Source organism: Oncorhynchus keta, chromosome 20 (genome assembly GCF_023373465.1).
Source record: "Oncorhynchus keta strain PuntledgeMale-10-30-2019 chromosome 20, Oket_V2, whole genome shotgun sequence".
NCBI lineage: Eukaryota > Metazoa > Chordata > Actinopteri > Salmoniformes > Salmonidae > Oncorhynchus > Oncorhynchus keta.
In genome coordinates this window covers 10,696,407-10,714,055 of record NC_068440.1, presented here as the reverse complement: position 1 = coordinate 10,714,055, position 17,649 = coordinate 10,696,407, and the positions used below count along the sequence as shown (strand labels likewise).

Here is a 17,649-nt window from a genome sequence, read left to right as displayed (position 1 = left end):
CAGGATTCTTATTGGACTAATCCTTCCAACAGCTTTTTATACAGGTTTTATACAATAGTAGCCTCTGTGAATGAAAAGATCTGCCCATGACAGTACATTACTCTGGGACCATTATACTTTGATTAAAATACCTAGGTGCATTGCACATTAGTATTCATTGTAGCCTATTTACTTACACTGACACATCGGACAGAAATTGGTCAAATATTTAAGGTTTTTATTCATTTGCTTTACATTGTTCAGTTTCACAGTAGTTACTGTATAAGCGTAGATATTGACATACCAGTATTTAGTTAATTGCATTTGTACAATGAATCATAAAGGAATAGCCGACAGCTATTTCACAGTAGCGATTATTGCGAACAGTGACATAACTACGTTACATACCCCACAATTTGGGGACCACTGACCTAGGCTACTAGCAGCTAGTATAAAAAACAGCCTATTAGATCACAAAAATGGGGATATTAATCAGACAAAAACTATGCCAAACATCTGAGTAAGTATCCTGGCAAATAAAATAGAAATCCGTTAGAAATAGGCCTAGCTGCCTGCGAATAAAGAGAGCTGCTCAAAGTGCACAGGACCGAATTTTCCCTCGCAAACATACTTTAAAACACTATGTATTATAGCTTGGTGAAGGGATGCAGGTCTCATCATGAGCGCTGATATATACTGAACAAACATAAACGCAACATGCAACAATTTCAAAGATTTGACCGTGTTACAGTTCATATGAGGAAATCAGTCAATTGAAAAAAAAAGAAAATAAGGCCCTAATCTATGGATTTCACGATTGGGAATAGAGATACGCATCAGTTGGTCATAGATACCTTTAAAAAAGAAAATGGGCCTCAGGATCTCATTCTGGTTATTTCTGTGCATTCAACTTGTAAAAGATCAAATGCAATTGTGTTCATTGTCTATAGCTTATGCCTGCCCATACCATAACCCAAACTGGTACAGACCTATATATATCCTACCCTGCCTTTCTAAGGTCTTCGAAAGCTAAGTTAACAAACAGATCACCGACCATTTCGAAACCCACCGTACCTTCTCTGCTATGCAATCTGGTTTCAGAGCTGGTCATGGGTGCACCTCAGCCACGCTCAAGTTCCTAAATGATATCATAACTGCCATTGATAAGAGACAATACTGTGCAGCTGTATTCATCGACCTGGCCAAGGCTTTCGACTCTGTCAATCACCACATTCTTATCGGCAGACTCAACAGTCTTGGTTTCTCAAATTACAGAGTTCAATGTGTCAAATCGGGGGGGCCTGTTGTCCAGACCTCTGGCAGTCTCTATGGGGGTGCCACAGGGTTAATCCTCGGGACGATTCTTTTCTCTGTATACATCAATGATGTCGCTCTTGCTGCTGGTGATTCTCTGATCCACCTCTACGCAGACGACACCATTCTGTATACTTCTGGCCCTTCTTTGGACACTGTGTTAACTAACCTCCAGACGAGCTTCAATTCCATACAACTCTCCTTCTGAGGCCTCCAACAGCTCTTAAACGCAAGAAAAACTAAATGCATGCTCTTCAACCGATCGCTGCCCACACCTGTCCGCCCAGCAACTCTGGACGGTTCTGACTTAGAATATGTGGACAACTACAAATACCTAGGTGTCTGGTTAGACTGTAAACTCTCCTTCCAGAATCACATTAAGCATCTCCAATCCAAAATGAAATCTAGAATCGGCTTCATATTTCGCAACAAAGCATCCTTCACTCATGCTGCCAAACATACCCTCGCAAAACGTACTATCCTATCGATCCTTGACTTCTGCGATGTCATTTACAAAATAGCCTCCAACACTCTACTCAGCAAATTGGATGCAGTCTATCACAGTGCCATCCATTTTGTCACCAAAGCCCCTTATACTACCCACCACTGCGACCTGTATGCTCTCGTTGGCTGGGCCTCGCTTCAAACCCACAGGCTCCAGGTCATCTATTTGTTTTTGCTAGGTAAAGCCCCGCCTTATCTCAGCTTAATGGTCACCATAGCAGCACCCACCCATAGCACGCGCTCCAGCAGGTATATCTCGCTGGTCACACCCAATGCCAATTCCTCGTTTGGCCGCTTTTGCTTCTAGTTCTCTGCTGCCAATGACTGGAACGAACTGTAAAAATCACTGAAGCTGGAGACACATCTCCCTCACCAGCTGTCAGAGCAGCTCACAGATCACTGCACCTGTACATAGCCCATCCAACTACCTCATCCCCATACTATTATTTTGCTCTTTTGCACCCCAGTATCAAATCAAATCAAATGTATTTATATAGCCCTTCGTACATCAGCTGATATCTCAAAGAGCTTTACAGAAACCCAGCCTAAAACCACAAACAGCAAGCAATGCAGGTGTAGAAGCACGGTGGCTAGGAAAAACTCCCAAGAAAGGCCAAAACTTTGGAAGAAACCTAGAGAAGAACGAGGCTATGAGGGGTGGCCAGTCCTCTTCTGGCTGTGCCGGGTGAAGATTATAACAGAACATGGCCAAGATGTTCAAATGTTCATAAATGACCAGCATGGTCAAATAATAATAATCACAGGCAGAACAGTTGAAACTGGAGCAGCAGCACGGCCAGGTGGACTGGGGACAGCAAGGAGTCATCATGCCAGGTATTCCTGAGGCATGGTCCTAGGGCTCAGGTCCTCTGAGAGAGAAAGAATTAGAGAATTAGAGAGAGCATAGTTAAATTCACACAGGACACCAGATAAGACAGGAGAAGTACTCCAAATATAACAAACTGACCCTAGCCCCCCAACACATAAACTACTGCAGCATAAATACTGGAGGCTGAGACAGGAGGGGTCAGGAGACACTGTGGTCCCATCCGATGATACCCCCGGACAGGGCCAAACAGGAAGGATATAACCCCACCCACTTTGTCAAAGCACAACCCCCACACCACTAGAGGGATATCTTCAACCACCAACTTACCATCCTGAGACAAGGCCGAGTAGCCCACAAAGATCTCCGCCACGACACAACCCAAGGGGGGACGCAAACCCAGACAGGAAGATCACATCAGTGACTCAACCCACTCAAGTGACGCACCCCTCCTAGGGACGGTATGAAAGAGCCCTAGTAAGCCAGTGACTCAGCCCCTGTCATAGGGTTAGAGGCAGAGAATCCCAGTGGAAAGAGGGGAACCGGCCAGGCAGAGACAGCAAGGGCGGTTTGTTGCTCCAGAGCCTTTCCGTTCACCTTCACACTCCTGGGCCAGACTACACTCAATCATATGATCCACTGAAGAGACGAGTCTTCAGTAAAGGCTTAAAGGTTGAGACCGAGTTTGCGTCTCTCACATGGGTAGGCAGACCATTCCATAAAAATTGAGCTCTGTAGGAGAAAGCCCTGCCTCCAGCTGTTTGCTTAGAAATTCTAGGGATAATTAGGAGGCCTGCGTCTTGTGACCGTAGCGTCACAGTATCTCTACTTGCACACTCATCTTCTGCACATCTATCACTCCAGTGTTTAATTGCTATTTTGTCATTATTTTGCCACTATGGCTTATTTATTGTCTTACCTCCCTTATCCTACCTCATTTGCACACACTGTATATACTTTTTCTATTGTATTATTTACTGTATGTTTGTTTATTCCATGTGTAACTCTGTATTGCATTGCTTTGCTTTATCTTGGCCAGGTCGCAGTTGTAAACGAGAATTTGTTCTCAACTAGCCTACCTGGTTAAATAAAGGTGAAATTCATATTTTTTGTTTTAAATAACCCCACCGCCAGCATGGGGCACTCTGTTCACAAGGTTGACATCAAAAAACACGTGGGCCGCAGTTGTGAGAACGGTTGGACATACTGACAAATTCTCTGAAACGACGGAGGCGGCTTATGGTAGTTAACATTAAATTATCTGGCGGACATTTCTGCAGTCAGCATGCCAATTGCACGCTCCCTCAACATTTGAGACATTGTGGTATTGTTTTGTGTGACAAAACGGCACATTTTAGAGTGGCCTTTTATTGTCCCCAGCACAAGGTGCACATGTGTAATGATCATGCTGTTTAATCAGCTTGTTGATATACCACACTTGTCAGATGGATGGATTATCATGGCAAAGGAGAAAGGCTCACTAACAAGGATGTAAACAAATTTGTGCACAACATTTGAGAGAAATAAGCTGTTTGTGCACATGGAACATGTCTGGGATCTTTTATTTCAGCTCATGAAACATGGGACAAACACTTCACAAGTTGCGTTCATATTCTTTTTACAGCGTAAATTCAGTATCGCCTTTTTACCGTAATGGGTTAATTGGCCATTGAAGGGCTTGCTACTTTTTCATTCGCCCGCCCACAAGAGGGTTCAAAAAGCTCGATTTCCACCTCCGGTGTCGAGTTGCCGCCATCTTTGTATCCGTTTTAATACAAAAATATAATTTATTTTCATTATCTAAGGTGAGGAGAACATTCAAAATAATTGGGTAAAGTCAAGGAACTTATGTCTGCAGCCTAAGAACATTCATTTGAAGCCGTATTGAGGTAAGAACTACACAACGTTAGCTTGCGTCCATTCGGGATTCCGCCTCCAGCTAGCTAGCGTTAGCTGTTATTAAAGTTAGCCAGGCATTAGCTAACTATCTTAGATCTGGCTAGTTACGAGACCGAGTAACACAGCAAGGTGGTAGTTTCGAAGCTGGGACATTGTGCTAAAGTCCACATTAATCACGCGCACTAAACAGTTTGTGGAATTTTCCCATTTCTTAAGTGTGTTTAAGTGTCGTTAACGTAGCTAGTATGTGAAGTTATTGCTTGCGAACCTTAGCTAACTAGCTACATGGTTGGTTAGATAACAAACCTGGCGCCATCAGGCTCATATGATATTGTATAAATACTCGCACGGTAAAGGTGATGGCATCTCTTTGACAAAAAGCAATTATGAATTAATCGATCGTTTAAAATCAGAAAAATTGCGCGAAACCATTTGATGAAGCGTGCGAGAAAGAATGCTGTTAACCGGATGTGGAAGTAGTTTTTTCTCTTCGTGTAAAATAGGAATTTCTCTTGACTTCCCCCGGAAAACAAACAACTTAATATCAAAGAGTTTCCTGTCATGTAGTTAAATGTCGTTGTTCGTGGTTGTTAAATAATGTAGGTGAATGATTTAACGGATAATGTAACACATGGCCGCCTCTTGTTCGTTTTCACCACCGAGGCTTATAAGATGGCTACTCATCGTCTCCATCTCCACGCTTTTGCTATGAAGAGAGCCTCCCGTTATAGTGGGGTTTCATGATGTAGTAATAGTAAACCAACCAGCTAGCTACAATGTAACGACAACCAAAAAAGTGCACATCAAGCTATTCACATTTTACTTTGTGTCCAACAGCACACTGCGTGATTGTTTACGGATGCATACCTCCGATCAACGCGATTTTCAACAGTATAACTAGCCTATTCTTTCTTCCCTGTTATGAAAAACTACCATCACTCATACCAGCATTGAGCGATACCAACGGGTTTCGAGTGATGTACGTTAGATCTGTAGCATAACCACTAACTTCGTTACTTTACATCATTAATTGTGTTGTGCTCAAATGGGACATCTGATAAGCATATATCCGGGATTGGCTCGACTCATTCGCCTCAATAGCACGAGTCTGCAGCAACAACAAAAGCCCGTTTCTTCTCCAGAGGTGTGTAGCCCAGACACTCCACAGAACGAAAGCGCGCCCCTTTGCTGCCGTGTTTTTTGTTGTTGGTCTATTTCACGATCGATATCTTGCATTACTAACGCCAAGTTGTTAATCAAACCACATTTTATTTGTCACATGCTTTGTTAACAGGCGTAGACAAACAGTGAGATGATTAGGGCCAATCCCAACAACGCAGAGAGAAAAATAGTAACACGATGAATAAATGCACAATGAGTAACGAGATCACTTGGCTATATACATGTGCAGAGGTACGAGGTAGATATGTTACATATAGGTAGGGGTAAAGTGACTAGGAAACAGGATAGATGCTAAACAGTGGCCGCAGCATATGTGATGAGTCAAAGTTGTAAGTTCCATTACGACTGTAATACTTCCATGGTGATTTCTGTTTAACACAATTGATCTAGCATAGCTAATAACACAACTTTATGTATGTAATATCTGAATTGGGATTAACACACTTATAGCTATGTTAAGTTGTAAATATATGCTATGGGCAGAGTCCTCTCATTTGATTAAGTTAGCCAAAAATGCACGAGTACCCTAACCCATTATTGAGTTTCAAAAGTTGGCTTAAAAGTACATACTTTATTAAGTAGGGCCCTGTGTTTTGGTAAATCATGTCATATGACCTGGATTTGAACCTTTTATTTGAAGTCTTTTTTCAGAAATGAGATTTGGACCAAAAATGCTCTGAGGATGGTGCTGGACCATCTAACATAAAAAGAAAAGGGGACAGTTTTATGATAAAAGGTTCAAATCCAGTTAATGTGACACGATTAACCAAAATACAGGACCCTATTTATGTGTACACTACATGAGCTGTAACAGGTAGGCAGGCCTACATTGTGTGAACGGGTAACTTCACAATCGCCTAATACTGTTTAACAGCAGACCTAAGTCAGGCTACCACCTCAGTGAAAACATACTGCAACAGTTGCATACATGTACAGTCACAGGGCCAAATACTGCAACCTTTGTAATTGTGTTGTCTCAGATGTCGCTGGTGGATTTGGGGAAGCGGCTCCTTGAGGCTGCACGGAAAGGCCAGGACGATGAAGTCAGGACACTCATGGCCAATGGGGCTCCCTTCACCACAGACTGGGTAAATGATTCCTGTCTTACCTTCTCTATCTGGGCAATTTTCATTATCTGCTTCAGTTTACCTAGTTTTACCCAACCCAGGGTTTTGGCTGGTTTGTGTGGTCTAAATGTAAAACATTGTCTTAATTGCCAGTCCGGTTCAGCTGTATGGTGTTTTGACTCTTTATCCCTCTTTCTCTTTGGCACTCTGAGCAGCTGGGCACATCTCCGTTGCACCTGGCCGCCCAACACGGGCACTATTCCACTGCCGAGGTGCTACTCAGGGCAGGCGTCAGCAGGGATGCCCGAACCAAAGTGGACAGGACCCCTCTGCACATGGCTGCTTCAGAGGGCCACAATGTCATCGTGGATCTATTAGTCAGGGTACACCTGTCTCTTTCTTTTCTAAGGTTTTAGCTGTTTATTGTGTGTGTTTAGGGTCTGACCTGGCCAATTCCTAATATAGTGCACTGCTTTTGACCAGAGGCCATTTTCAGATGCAGAGTCCTGCTCTTTCTCTGACCAACATTTCTTAAATTTAAGTACACTAGAAAAATTGGAAAACATGCGTGAAGAAAGCAGTAAAGCTGCAAAGTCTGCCAGCTGTCTTATCCCGTCCCTGTCATTTCTCCTGGGTCACACTACAGAGTGGCGCAGACATTAATGCCAAGGACATGCTGAAGATGACTGCTCTCCACTGGGCCGCCCAGAATGGCCACCAAAGGGTAGCGGAGACGCTCGTGAAACATGGCGCCGATGTTCACGCTCTCAGTAAATTTGATAAGACGCCGTTTGACATCGCAGGAGACATCCAGAATGCAGACCTTATGCTCCTACTACAGGTGAGACCTTAAGTTGCATGTGGAGTCTAGTTGAGAGAAGGTTTCCGCGCACTATTCTAGACCAAAAAGGACAAATGTACCTAAGGACTTGCTCCTGGCAGTCTCCCGTGTGTGCGTGTGTGTCTATCTGTCTCTCTGACAGTGTTGTTGACAATGTTTGTCTATAGGAGGGAATGCAGAACCAGGTGAACATTAACGCAGAGGCTGGCATGACGGGGAGCTCGGCCCAGCCTCAGTTTATCATCCAGGGCATCCCAGGGCTCCCGGGGGGTGTGGTCAACCTGGCAGACCTCCTCAACAACATCAACTCGGGTAGCTACTGGGTTTCTACACACACAGACACCAAACGTCCTTCAGTTCGGCTAGGGTTCATACTATTTGAAATGACTGGTCTTCTGACGAAGGGTTTGTGGATGTTAAAAACACAGAAGGTTGGTGGCACTTAATTGTGCAGGACGGGCTCGCGGTAATGACTGGCGTGGAATGGTATCAAATAAATCCACGTGTTTGTAATACCATTCCATTTGCTCCAGCCATTATTATGAGCCGTCCTACCCTCAGTAGCCTCCGCTGGTTATGGAAAGAAGGCCAGCCAGTCAGGTAAAAATGAACTGGTTTCTCCAGTTAACGGCTACATATTTTCAAGGATCCCCCGCCTCAGAGAAAAGTGCCTCACACTTTGTTTCCTCTAGTCTAGTGCCTATTCCCTGGCCTTTATCACTCTGATCTCATAAACTGATAGGGTCTGTTGATGCTTTGTGGTCCCACACAATGAGGTAGTGACCACAATGTGAGATATGTGGGAATCAAAGGTCATGCAGAAAAGAAACATTGATTCTCACCGATCAGATTGAAATACTTTCTCACAGCTTGAATTCCTTTGCGCTTTACCCTGTTACTTCTGTATGTAATGCTTATTTAAATGAGAAGAGAGCCCACACGTTGACTGCCACAAAGTACAGTCCAGATTATGTACAGTACCAGTCAAAAGTTTGAACACACCTACTCATTCCATGGTTTTCTTTTACACACACACAAATGGTGTATAGGTATTTTATAGAAAAGACAAGTATGCAATTCTTATATAAACATAAGAGCAGACTGATTCGAAAAGACCCAGAGTTATAGGTACAAAATAAAACATACAGAAAGAGGATAGGCCGTCATTGAAAATAAGAATGCGTTCTTAACTGACTTGCCTAGTTAAATAAAGATTAAATAAAGGTGTTAAAAAAAATCAAATAAAAATTTAATCTGTGTCCAAAAATACTGATTTCCGATTACGAAAACTTGAAATCGGCCCCATTTAATCGTCCATTCCAATTAATCGGTCGACCTCTAGTGTATATACTCCAAGCGATCTTCCCAGTCTGCCACAGAAATGTCAGTCCATAGCTCTTCCTCCCATTTTGCCTTAATGGCATCTGTAGAAGGTGCGCTAACAGATTGAAAAGCGTCATATAGACGAGAGATCAGTTTGCCTGAGGTGGGACACATTTGTATGCATCTGTCAAACATGGAAGGTTTAGCGTTTCCAAATGTCGGAAGATGTTTTCTAACAGTCTCTAATCTGTAAATATCTGGGAAAAAAGTTACTGGGAAGATTATAGGTTTCCCTCAGCAAATCAAAGGAGGCAACGTTCCCTTCTATATATAGATCCCCTATGGTATTGATCCCGAGCTCTCCCCATCGCTTAAAGGGGTTGTCAAGGTTAGAGGGGGAGGGATTCCTGGCAATAGGAAGCAGGAATGATATTGGTTTAAGGTCAAAATTGACCTTTCTTTGCTTCCAGATGCAGACTGTGCTGTGTATAATAGGATTGTTACTATAAAGTGACCTCTCCAAATTCACTGGGGATAAAACCGCTGCGCCAATAGAGAAGGGTTGGCAATCCTCACGCTCCATATTCCAGAGATTTTCTTTATTTTTTAAAACTATTTTCTACATTGTAGAATAATACTAAAGACATCAAAACTATGAAATAACACATGGAATCATGTAGTAACCAAAAAAGTGTTAAACAAATCAAAATATATGAGATTCCTCAAAGTAGCCACACTTTGCCTTGATGACAGCTTTACACACTTGGCACTCTCAACCACATTCATGAGGTAGTCACCTGGAATCCATTTCAATTAACAGTTGTGCCTTGTTAAAAGTTAATTTGTGGAATTTCTTTCCTTGCGATGTGACATGGTAGGGGAGGTATACAGAAGATGGCCATATTTAGTGAAAGACCAATTCCATATTATGGCACGAACGGCTCAAATAAGCAAAGAAATACTACAGTCCGTTACTTAAAGACATGAAGGTCAAGTCAATCCGGAAACTTCAAGTGCAGTTGCAAAAACATCAAGCGCTATGATGAAACTGGCTCTGAGTTACCTCTGCTGCAGAGGATAAGTTCATTAGAGTTACTAGCCTCAGATTACAGCCCAAATAAATGCTTTACAGTAACAGACACGTATCAACATAAACTGTTCAGAGGGGACTGTGAATCAAGCCTTCATGGTCAAATTGCTGCATAGAAACCACTACTTAAGGCCACTGATAAGAAGAAAAGAGTTGCTTGGGCCAAGAAACACGAGCAATGGACATTAGAGTGATGGAAATCTGTCCTTTTGGGCCGAGTCCAAATGTGAGATTTTTGGTTCCAACCGCTGTGTCTTTGTGAGACGCAGAGTAGGTGAACGCATGATCTCCGCATGTGTGGTTCCTACTGGGAAGAATGAAGGAGGTGTGGGGGTGCTTTGCTGGTGACACTCAGTGATTTATTTAGAAATCAAGGCACACTTAAGCAGCATCTGATCTGGTTTGCGCTTAGTGGGATTATTTGTTTTTCACCAGGACAATGACCCAACACACCTCCAGGCTGTGTAAGGGCTATTTGACCAAGAAGGAGAGTGATGGAGTACTGCATCAGATGACCTGGCCTCCACAATCACCTGACCTCAACCCAATTGAGATGGTTTGGGATGAGTTTCACCGCAGAGTGAAGGAAAAGCAACCAACAAGTGCTCAGCATATGTGGGAACTCTTTCAAGACTGTTGGAAAAGCATTCCAATTGAAGCTGGTTTAGAGAATGCCAAGAGTGTGCAAAGCTGTCAAGGCAAATGGTGGCTACTTTGAAGAATCTAAAATATATTTTAATTATTAATTAATTATTATTATTTGATATGGGTTATTTCATATTTTTGATGTCTTCACTATTATTCTACATAAAAATAGTAAAAATACTGGAAAAACACTTGAATAGGTAGGTAGTTGTCCAAACTTTTGACTGGTACTGTATATAGGCTTAAACATGACCTATTTCCTAATACAAGAACGACGGTCGACACTAAAAGTGACCCTTTTCCCCCGCTCTCCCTCTGTTTTACCCCTTGTCTGACAGCAGGTGACTCGGAGGAAGCCATAGCAGCCAATTCTTTGGATCCCGGCAGCATCCAGCACATGGTGAACGAGCAAGGTCAAAGGGTTATCACCATAGTGACCGACCAACACGGTAACCTACAGACTGGAGGGCTTGGTCAGCCATTCTTTGTCACCATGCAGCATGGACAACAGAGTAAGGGAACGTATCACTTTTGGTCACATAACGGTGCTCATTTCAGCCTGTAGCCACTTCCCATAGCCTCTATCCATTTGGGAACAGTTTCTTGGACCCTACTCTCGGACTGAAAAGGCATGCTCAGTGGAGAATCTCAATTGATAGCTGTTTTGAGTCTCGGACTAGGCTTTATCTGGGTCTGGGAAACCAGCACTTGGTGTTCTAATGCTGCATTCATAACCAAGTGGGAAGGTGGTCTTACCACATACTGTACGACTGGGAAAATCCACTATCGCCCCTCCAACTGGTTATTACTAGTAGGAAACTTGTCTGTCATCTCTCAGCTCTGACCTCTCCCACATGCTTACCTCTGACGTCATCTAATAAGGAAATTACCTCGAACAGCATTTTCATCAATTAAAAGGGGCGGCAGAGTAGCCTAGTGGTTAGAGCGTTGGACTAGTAACCGGAAGGTTGCGAGTTCAAACCCCCGAGCTGACAAGGTACAAATCTGTCGTTCTGCCCCTGAACAGGCAGTTAACCCACTGTTCCTAGGCTGTCATTGAAAATAAGAATGTGTTCTTAACTGACTTGCCTGGTTAAATAAAGGTAAAAATAAAAAAATGCAACAACAAAACATTGTTTTTTATAAATCTGTTAATGTGGTTGGCACATTCTTGGCCTTTCTCAATGACTTCAAAGAACGTGAATGCATCCAACCGGTATTTGTGACTGGTAATTACCACCTTCTCACTTTATGAATGCAGCATTAAAGCGGTAGGTAACTTTAGCCACACAGTGGAATGTCCACTTAACCTACAAGCAACCTTATTGTTGTGACAGTGTGGACCTTGTATTTGTAGTCAACAGTTTTTAGCTTTCTGGCAGATTGTGTTGTTCTAGTTCCTTTGTCAGACATTGTGTACGACTTCGTCATTCATTTAGTTTATTAATTAACCTAATGGTCCTGTTCAATACTATGTTCCTTCAGGCTCTGAGCTGTTGTCTGTTGATTTGCAGTGTTGGCGATGCCAGCCAATCAGGTGACAGAGGAGGTGGTTGAGGAGGAACCCCAGCCCCCGCCTGCCCGCAAGAGGAAACTAGAGGCCTCTGCCAACCACATGGAGTCTGGAGACACGGTCAGCGGGGGGGGGGCACATTTTCTCTTGTGCAACACATTAAACTGATATGCTTCTGCCATTTTAACTGGTTTCTGACTCAAGCAAAATGTTTTGTTCAGTTATTTTGTATTGCATATTTCTCGATTCTAGATGCTGCTGTGAAATGTTTTGGGGGCTTAAGTTGGGAAAACAAACTCTTTAGATTATTTTGGTACTTTGATACTGTGCAGTTGGCACAAGTGAAGTGCAAGTGTGTGAACTTTGGTCTGACCTTTCTGTCCCTTTCTCCTCTTCTCCATCCATCTGTCCAGGAGCAGTTACAGAGGCAGCTGCAGGAGGCCAACCGGAAGGCCCAGGAGTACCGGCAGCAGCTGATGTGCAAAGAGCAGGAAGCAGAGCAGTACCGTATGAAGCTGGAGGCCATGTCGCACAGCCATACCAACGGCACCTCTGAGCAGGAGGAAGTGGTTGAGGAGGAGGAGGAGGAGGAGGAGGAGGAGGTGGTGGTGGTGCTCCAGGAGGGAGACATCATCATTAAGACGGAGGAGCTGGACTCGGCCGAGGAGCAGGTGACGCTGGTGGAGTCGGTGCCCTCCCACACCGAGGTCATCTCATAACACCAGACAGACTGATGTCACTGATGGAAGGAGAAATGGACACGAACTCAGGCAACGGGGCAGGCTATCAGCTTTTTCCATAGCTATTTTATGTTCCCCCCCCCCCATCTGAGTTTTTTAATGTTTTGTTTTGTTTGTACTATATTTACTTACTCTTTCTGCCGTTTCAGTAGTTTTTTTCTCTCCCTCAATCATGTTTTTTTTTTTAAACAAGTAGCGAAGTGAGGTGCTGAATAGGAGGAGGTGCATCACAGGTTGGTTGAGGAGCTGGAATGGGACCTGCTCAGCCTGTGGATAAGGTTTCCTGCCTGAAAACGTGTATGCTATCTGAGAGAAACGGGTTACTCGGTCTCTGTCTGTGGCGTCTGAGACATGTCAGTGGTGTGGGAAATACATTTTCACGTTGCCAACTACATATCATAAGATGTCCAAGACGAGTCCATCCGTGGTGCCAGAGGACCAGTCTGTGGAGAGAACACTTGTTTGTTTTTGTTCAGTTCTTTCAGGCCTCAAAAGTTGCCCTCTCCCTCACTCCTCCATCCTACCACCTCCACCATCATGGGCTCCACTGCAATGGGAATTGTATTTAAGAATACCTATTTGAAAATAACCGTCTTACAGTACAAATGACACTGCATGCAGTTGGCAACAGTCATTCCCAGCATTTATTGGACTCCGCATTCACAATGTAGTAATGAATTGTTTCAAAGTCGGGAATTGTTTAGACTTTCATGGCACCACGTTAGCTTTGTCCTCTGTGGGTGTTATGGTCCGTGCCATTTCGAGTGCAGCGGTGATTATATTTTTACTGTTGCAAAAGCCACAACCCCCCACCCTCTCCCTGCTGATGTCAATACAAAGAATAACGTCCTCCCGTTTCAAGGCCCCTGTGGCTTTAATCACTAGTAGTCCCACTCCCCAAAGACGGAGACGGACAGGAATAAGGCTTTCAGATTGCTGTGTCCTTCTGACAATGAATATGTCCCATTACTTGTTTCTGCTACAGTTACTGTGCCGTTTTGTCTTCTCCAACCCTGAATGAGAACGTGAACAACGTCTGGGTTAACATTCATCTCTCAGGGTTGAAGGGTGTTAAAGGAAAGTAATCTCTGCCTGCTATTCAGTGAGGGCCCAATCTAAACTTGAGATGCCAAAGCTGGTTTAAGTTGTGCCTACATTTTGCATTGACGTCAATGGGGGATTTCCACTGAAATTAGAGTTCAGATGTATCGGATGTTCTTGCCCAGGTTTAAAATGACTTTAGTGGGTCTAACTGCAATTTGAGTTGAACTATGTTGAGCGACAGATATAAATACACACACACACACACACCAATTTGAATATTTAAAATGTTTCTGTACACTGATCCATGGTCAGTTTGGGAGGAGTACATCTTGTATAATTAGATCAGAGAATTAATGGGTGGATGAAATACACCACAGTTTGAGTTTCAGAATTGAACCCCCCAGACCACCTCTTTACTTGGCGGAAGAGGTCTGCTGTTTTGCTGGAATACCGTTCCTATGGCGGTCTCCACTCACCCATTGTAAACTTAGTCCGCTCTCTTCCTTTGAAAAGTCGATGTTCTCCACGAGTATGATATTTTTTTATAAGCTCTCAGCAAGCCTTTTTATTATGTACATATAAAATTGTATTTTTAAGTGTATCTGAATGCTTTGGAATGTAGACGGCTTATATATGATTTCTAAGCACATCGTCCCTTTCTTAGTTGAGCATCTCTTTGCCAGATTGTACAGGCGAACATGTATGCACCAAATGATTAAATCATTCCATTTACCATGATTTGACGGGTTTATAGATCTACCTGTTTGGCTACTGCTCTCACAGTTGAGGACACTTGACCGAGCCACGACATGACTTTGTGTGGACTTTGCTTGCTTTGATTAAAAAGTATGAAACAGCCTTTTTAAAATGTTACAACTGGTATCTGGAACATGCTTTGAAGTGTTTGCTCAATAACTTCGGTCTTCTCAGAGATTGAGAACCGGTGGCGCTGGACCATTTCCTCAATTTTTTTTGTTTTAGACATTGTTCCATATTGACCAGCAGGTGGCACTAAACTTTAACGGACTGATCTGGTCTGTGAAATGAAATTGAGCAGGGATCATATCTATATTTCTTACCCTCAAATGAGTCGATTTGCTGCCAATACAGAAAGTGAAACGACTGTAGAGTGTCGCACGGTAACGTTGAAGCTTTTATTAAATGCATTCCATTTTCTAACTCATTTATGTAAGGTGATATTTCACTTGTACTGCCTACCAGGATAACATAATTGAAAATAAAATACAAGCTCGTACCTGGAAATGATGTGGATCTTGGGTTCAAAGACTGTTTTTAATTCTATATCCTCACTGTAGTCAAGATCCTTCACTCACTAGTGTCCCTCAGCCACATTTGAAAGGAAAACTACACCCCAAAACTATATTTTTGGTGTTTCAATCAACAATGGACTGATGAAACAAATACCAATATTTGTTTTGGGCAGAGTTTCTTCAACTTCCCTCATTTGATGCATGCAGGCCAAGTTCTCTAACTGTTTGGGATTTGCAATGTCACACAGCTATTCCTGGCACTGCAGTGAAGTTATGTGTTGTGAAGCTTTGGATTGTCTGATTGGACTTTTACCATAAAGCATCTCACCAAAGCATCTGAACGTTCTGATACAAAGACTATAATGGAATAGACCAGATCCAGAATTATATCTGTAATGGGATACAGGAGACAGAACACTCAGGGACTTTCCTCTTGACAGTTTTGAGAAGATAAGGAACGATGGTCTTGCCACAAGAATGAATGTGACAAATAATGTAGGATAGTTTTGTATTGTTTTTTTTTTTTTCAAGAAGTTTAATGACTATTTTTAAGAATCAAATAAATGCAAACTCTTATACGAGGGAGACCTGCTTTTTTTTTGTAGCAATATTCGGGTTACCTGACAACCTGTAATAGATGCTTCTAGTATGTCATCCTGTTGCTGTAACCCCGTTTGCATACGGTTGGAGTCATTAAAACTAGTTTTTCAACCACTCCACAAATGTCTTGTTAACAAACTATAGTTTTGTCAAGTCGGTTAGGACATCTACTTTGTGCATGACAAGTAATTGTTTACAGACATTACTTCACTTACAATTCACTGTATCACAATTCCAGTGGGTCAGAAGTTTACATACACTAAGTTGACTGTGCCTTTAAACTGCTTGGAAAATTCTAGAAAATTATGTCATGGCTTTAGATGCTTCTGATAGGCTAATTGACATAATTTGAGTCAATTGGAGGTGTACCTGTGACTGTATTTCAAGGCCTACCTTCAAACTCAGTGTCCCTTTGCTTGACATGGGAAAATCAAAAAAAATCAGCCAAGACCTCAGAATTTTGTTTTGTCGAGCTCCACAAGTCTGGTTCATCCTTGGGAGCAATTTCCAAACGCCTGAAGGTACCACGTTCATCTGTACAAACGATAGTACGCAAGTATAAACACCATGGGACCACGCAGCCGTCATACCACTCAGGAAGGAGATGCGTTCTGTCTCCTAGAGATGAACGTACTTTGGTGCGAAAAGTGCAAATCAACCCCAGAACAGCAAAGGAACTTGTGAAGATGCTGGAGGAAACGGGTACAAAAGTATCTATATCCACAGTAAAACGAGTCCTATGTCGACATAACCTGAAAGGCCGCTCGGCAAGGAAGAAGCCACTGCTCCAAAACCGCCATAACAAATGCCAGACCGGTTTGCAACTGAAAAGGGGGACACAGATTGTACTTTTTGGAGAAATGTCCTCTGGTCTGACGAAACAGAAATAGAACTGTTTGGCCATAATGACCATCGTTATGTTTTGAGGTAAAAGTGGGAGGCTTACAAGCAGAAGAACACCATTACAGCTGTGAAGCAAAGGGGTGACAGCATCATGTTGTGGGAGTGCTTTGCTGCAGGAGGGACTGGTGCACTTCACAAAATAGATGTCATCATGACATCTCAAGACCTCAGTCAGGAAGTTAAAGTTTGGTCGCAAATGGGTCTTCCAAATGAACAATGACCCCAAGCATACTTCCAAAGGTGTGGCAAAATGGCTTAAGGACAACAAAGTCAAGCTATTGGAGTGGCCATCACAAAACCCTGACCTCAATCCCACAGAAAATTTGTGGGCAGAACTGAAAAAGCGTGTGTGAGCAAGAAGACCTAAAACCTGTGTCACGCCCTGACCATAGAGTGCTGTTTATTTTCTATGTTGGTTGGGGCGTGATAGTGACTAGGGTGGGTCATCTCGGTGATTAATGGTTTATGTTGGCCTGCTATGGTTCCCAATCAGAGACAGCTGTTTATCATTGTCTCTGATTGGGGATCATATCTAGGTAGCCATTTTTACCATTGTGATTTGTGGGATCTTGTGGACAGTTAGTTGCCTGTGTGCACACCAGTAGCTTCACGGTTCGGTTGTCCTTTATTGTTTTTGTTTGGTGAGTTTCGATTTATTAAAATTATGTGGAACTCTACGCACGCTGCGCCTTGGTCCAATCATTATAACGAACGTGACAACCTGACTCAGTTACACCAGCTCTGTCAGGAGGAATGGGCCAAAATTCACCCAACTTATTGTGGGAAGCTTGTGGAAGGCTACCCAAAACGTTTGACCCAAGCTAAACCATTTTAAAGGCAATGCTACCAAATACTAATTGAGTGTATGTAAACTTCTGACCCACTGGGAATGTGATGAAAGAAATACA

General features: G+C 42.9%; 1 protein-coding gene and 1 long non-coding RNA gene across 5 annotated transcripts; one reads left to right on the top strand and one right to left on the bottom strand.

Moving 5' to 3' along the window:
- Positions 1-196: 196 nt before the first annotated feature.
- Positions 197-4,391, bottom strand: LOC127909859 (uncharacterized). Its single transcript, XR_008072620.1, has 2 exons — positions 2,954-4,391; positions 197-2,666 (listed from the first exon to the last, which is right to left on the bottom strand). It is a non-coding gene; the product is annotated as an uncharacterized LOC127909859 (long non-coding RNA).
- On the top strand, positions 4,309-15,816 carry LOC118399360 (GA-binding protein subunit beta-2-like). Of its 4 annotated transcripts, none has more exons than XM_035795387.2 (8): positions 4,309-4,428; positions 6,685-6,792; positions 6,987-7,154; positions 7,418-7,612; positions 7,780-7,924; positions 11,009-11,182; positions 12,185-12,303; positions 12,597-15,816. In XM_035795387.2, exons 2-8 carry the CDS (start codon positions 6,685-6,687, stop codon positions 12,900-12,902), a joined length of 1,215 nt encoding a protein of 404 aa, XP_035651280.1. In that variant the 5' UTR covers positions 4,309-4,428; the 3' UTR covers positions 12,903-15,816. The 4 variants fall into 4 exon arrangements, with proteins under 4 accessions (XP_035651280.1, XP_035651279.1, XP_035651278.1 ...); XM_035795386.2 differs by having other exon boundaries at positions 4,363-4,512; XM_035795385.2 differs by lacking the exon at positions 4,309-4,428 and adding an exon at positions 5,418-5,666 and having other exon boundaries at positions 11,012-11,182.
- The last annotated feature ends 1,833 nt before the right edge of the window (positions 15,817-17,649 follow it).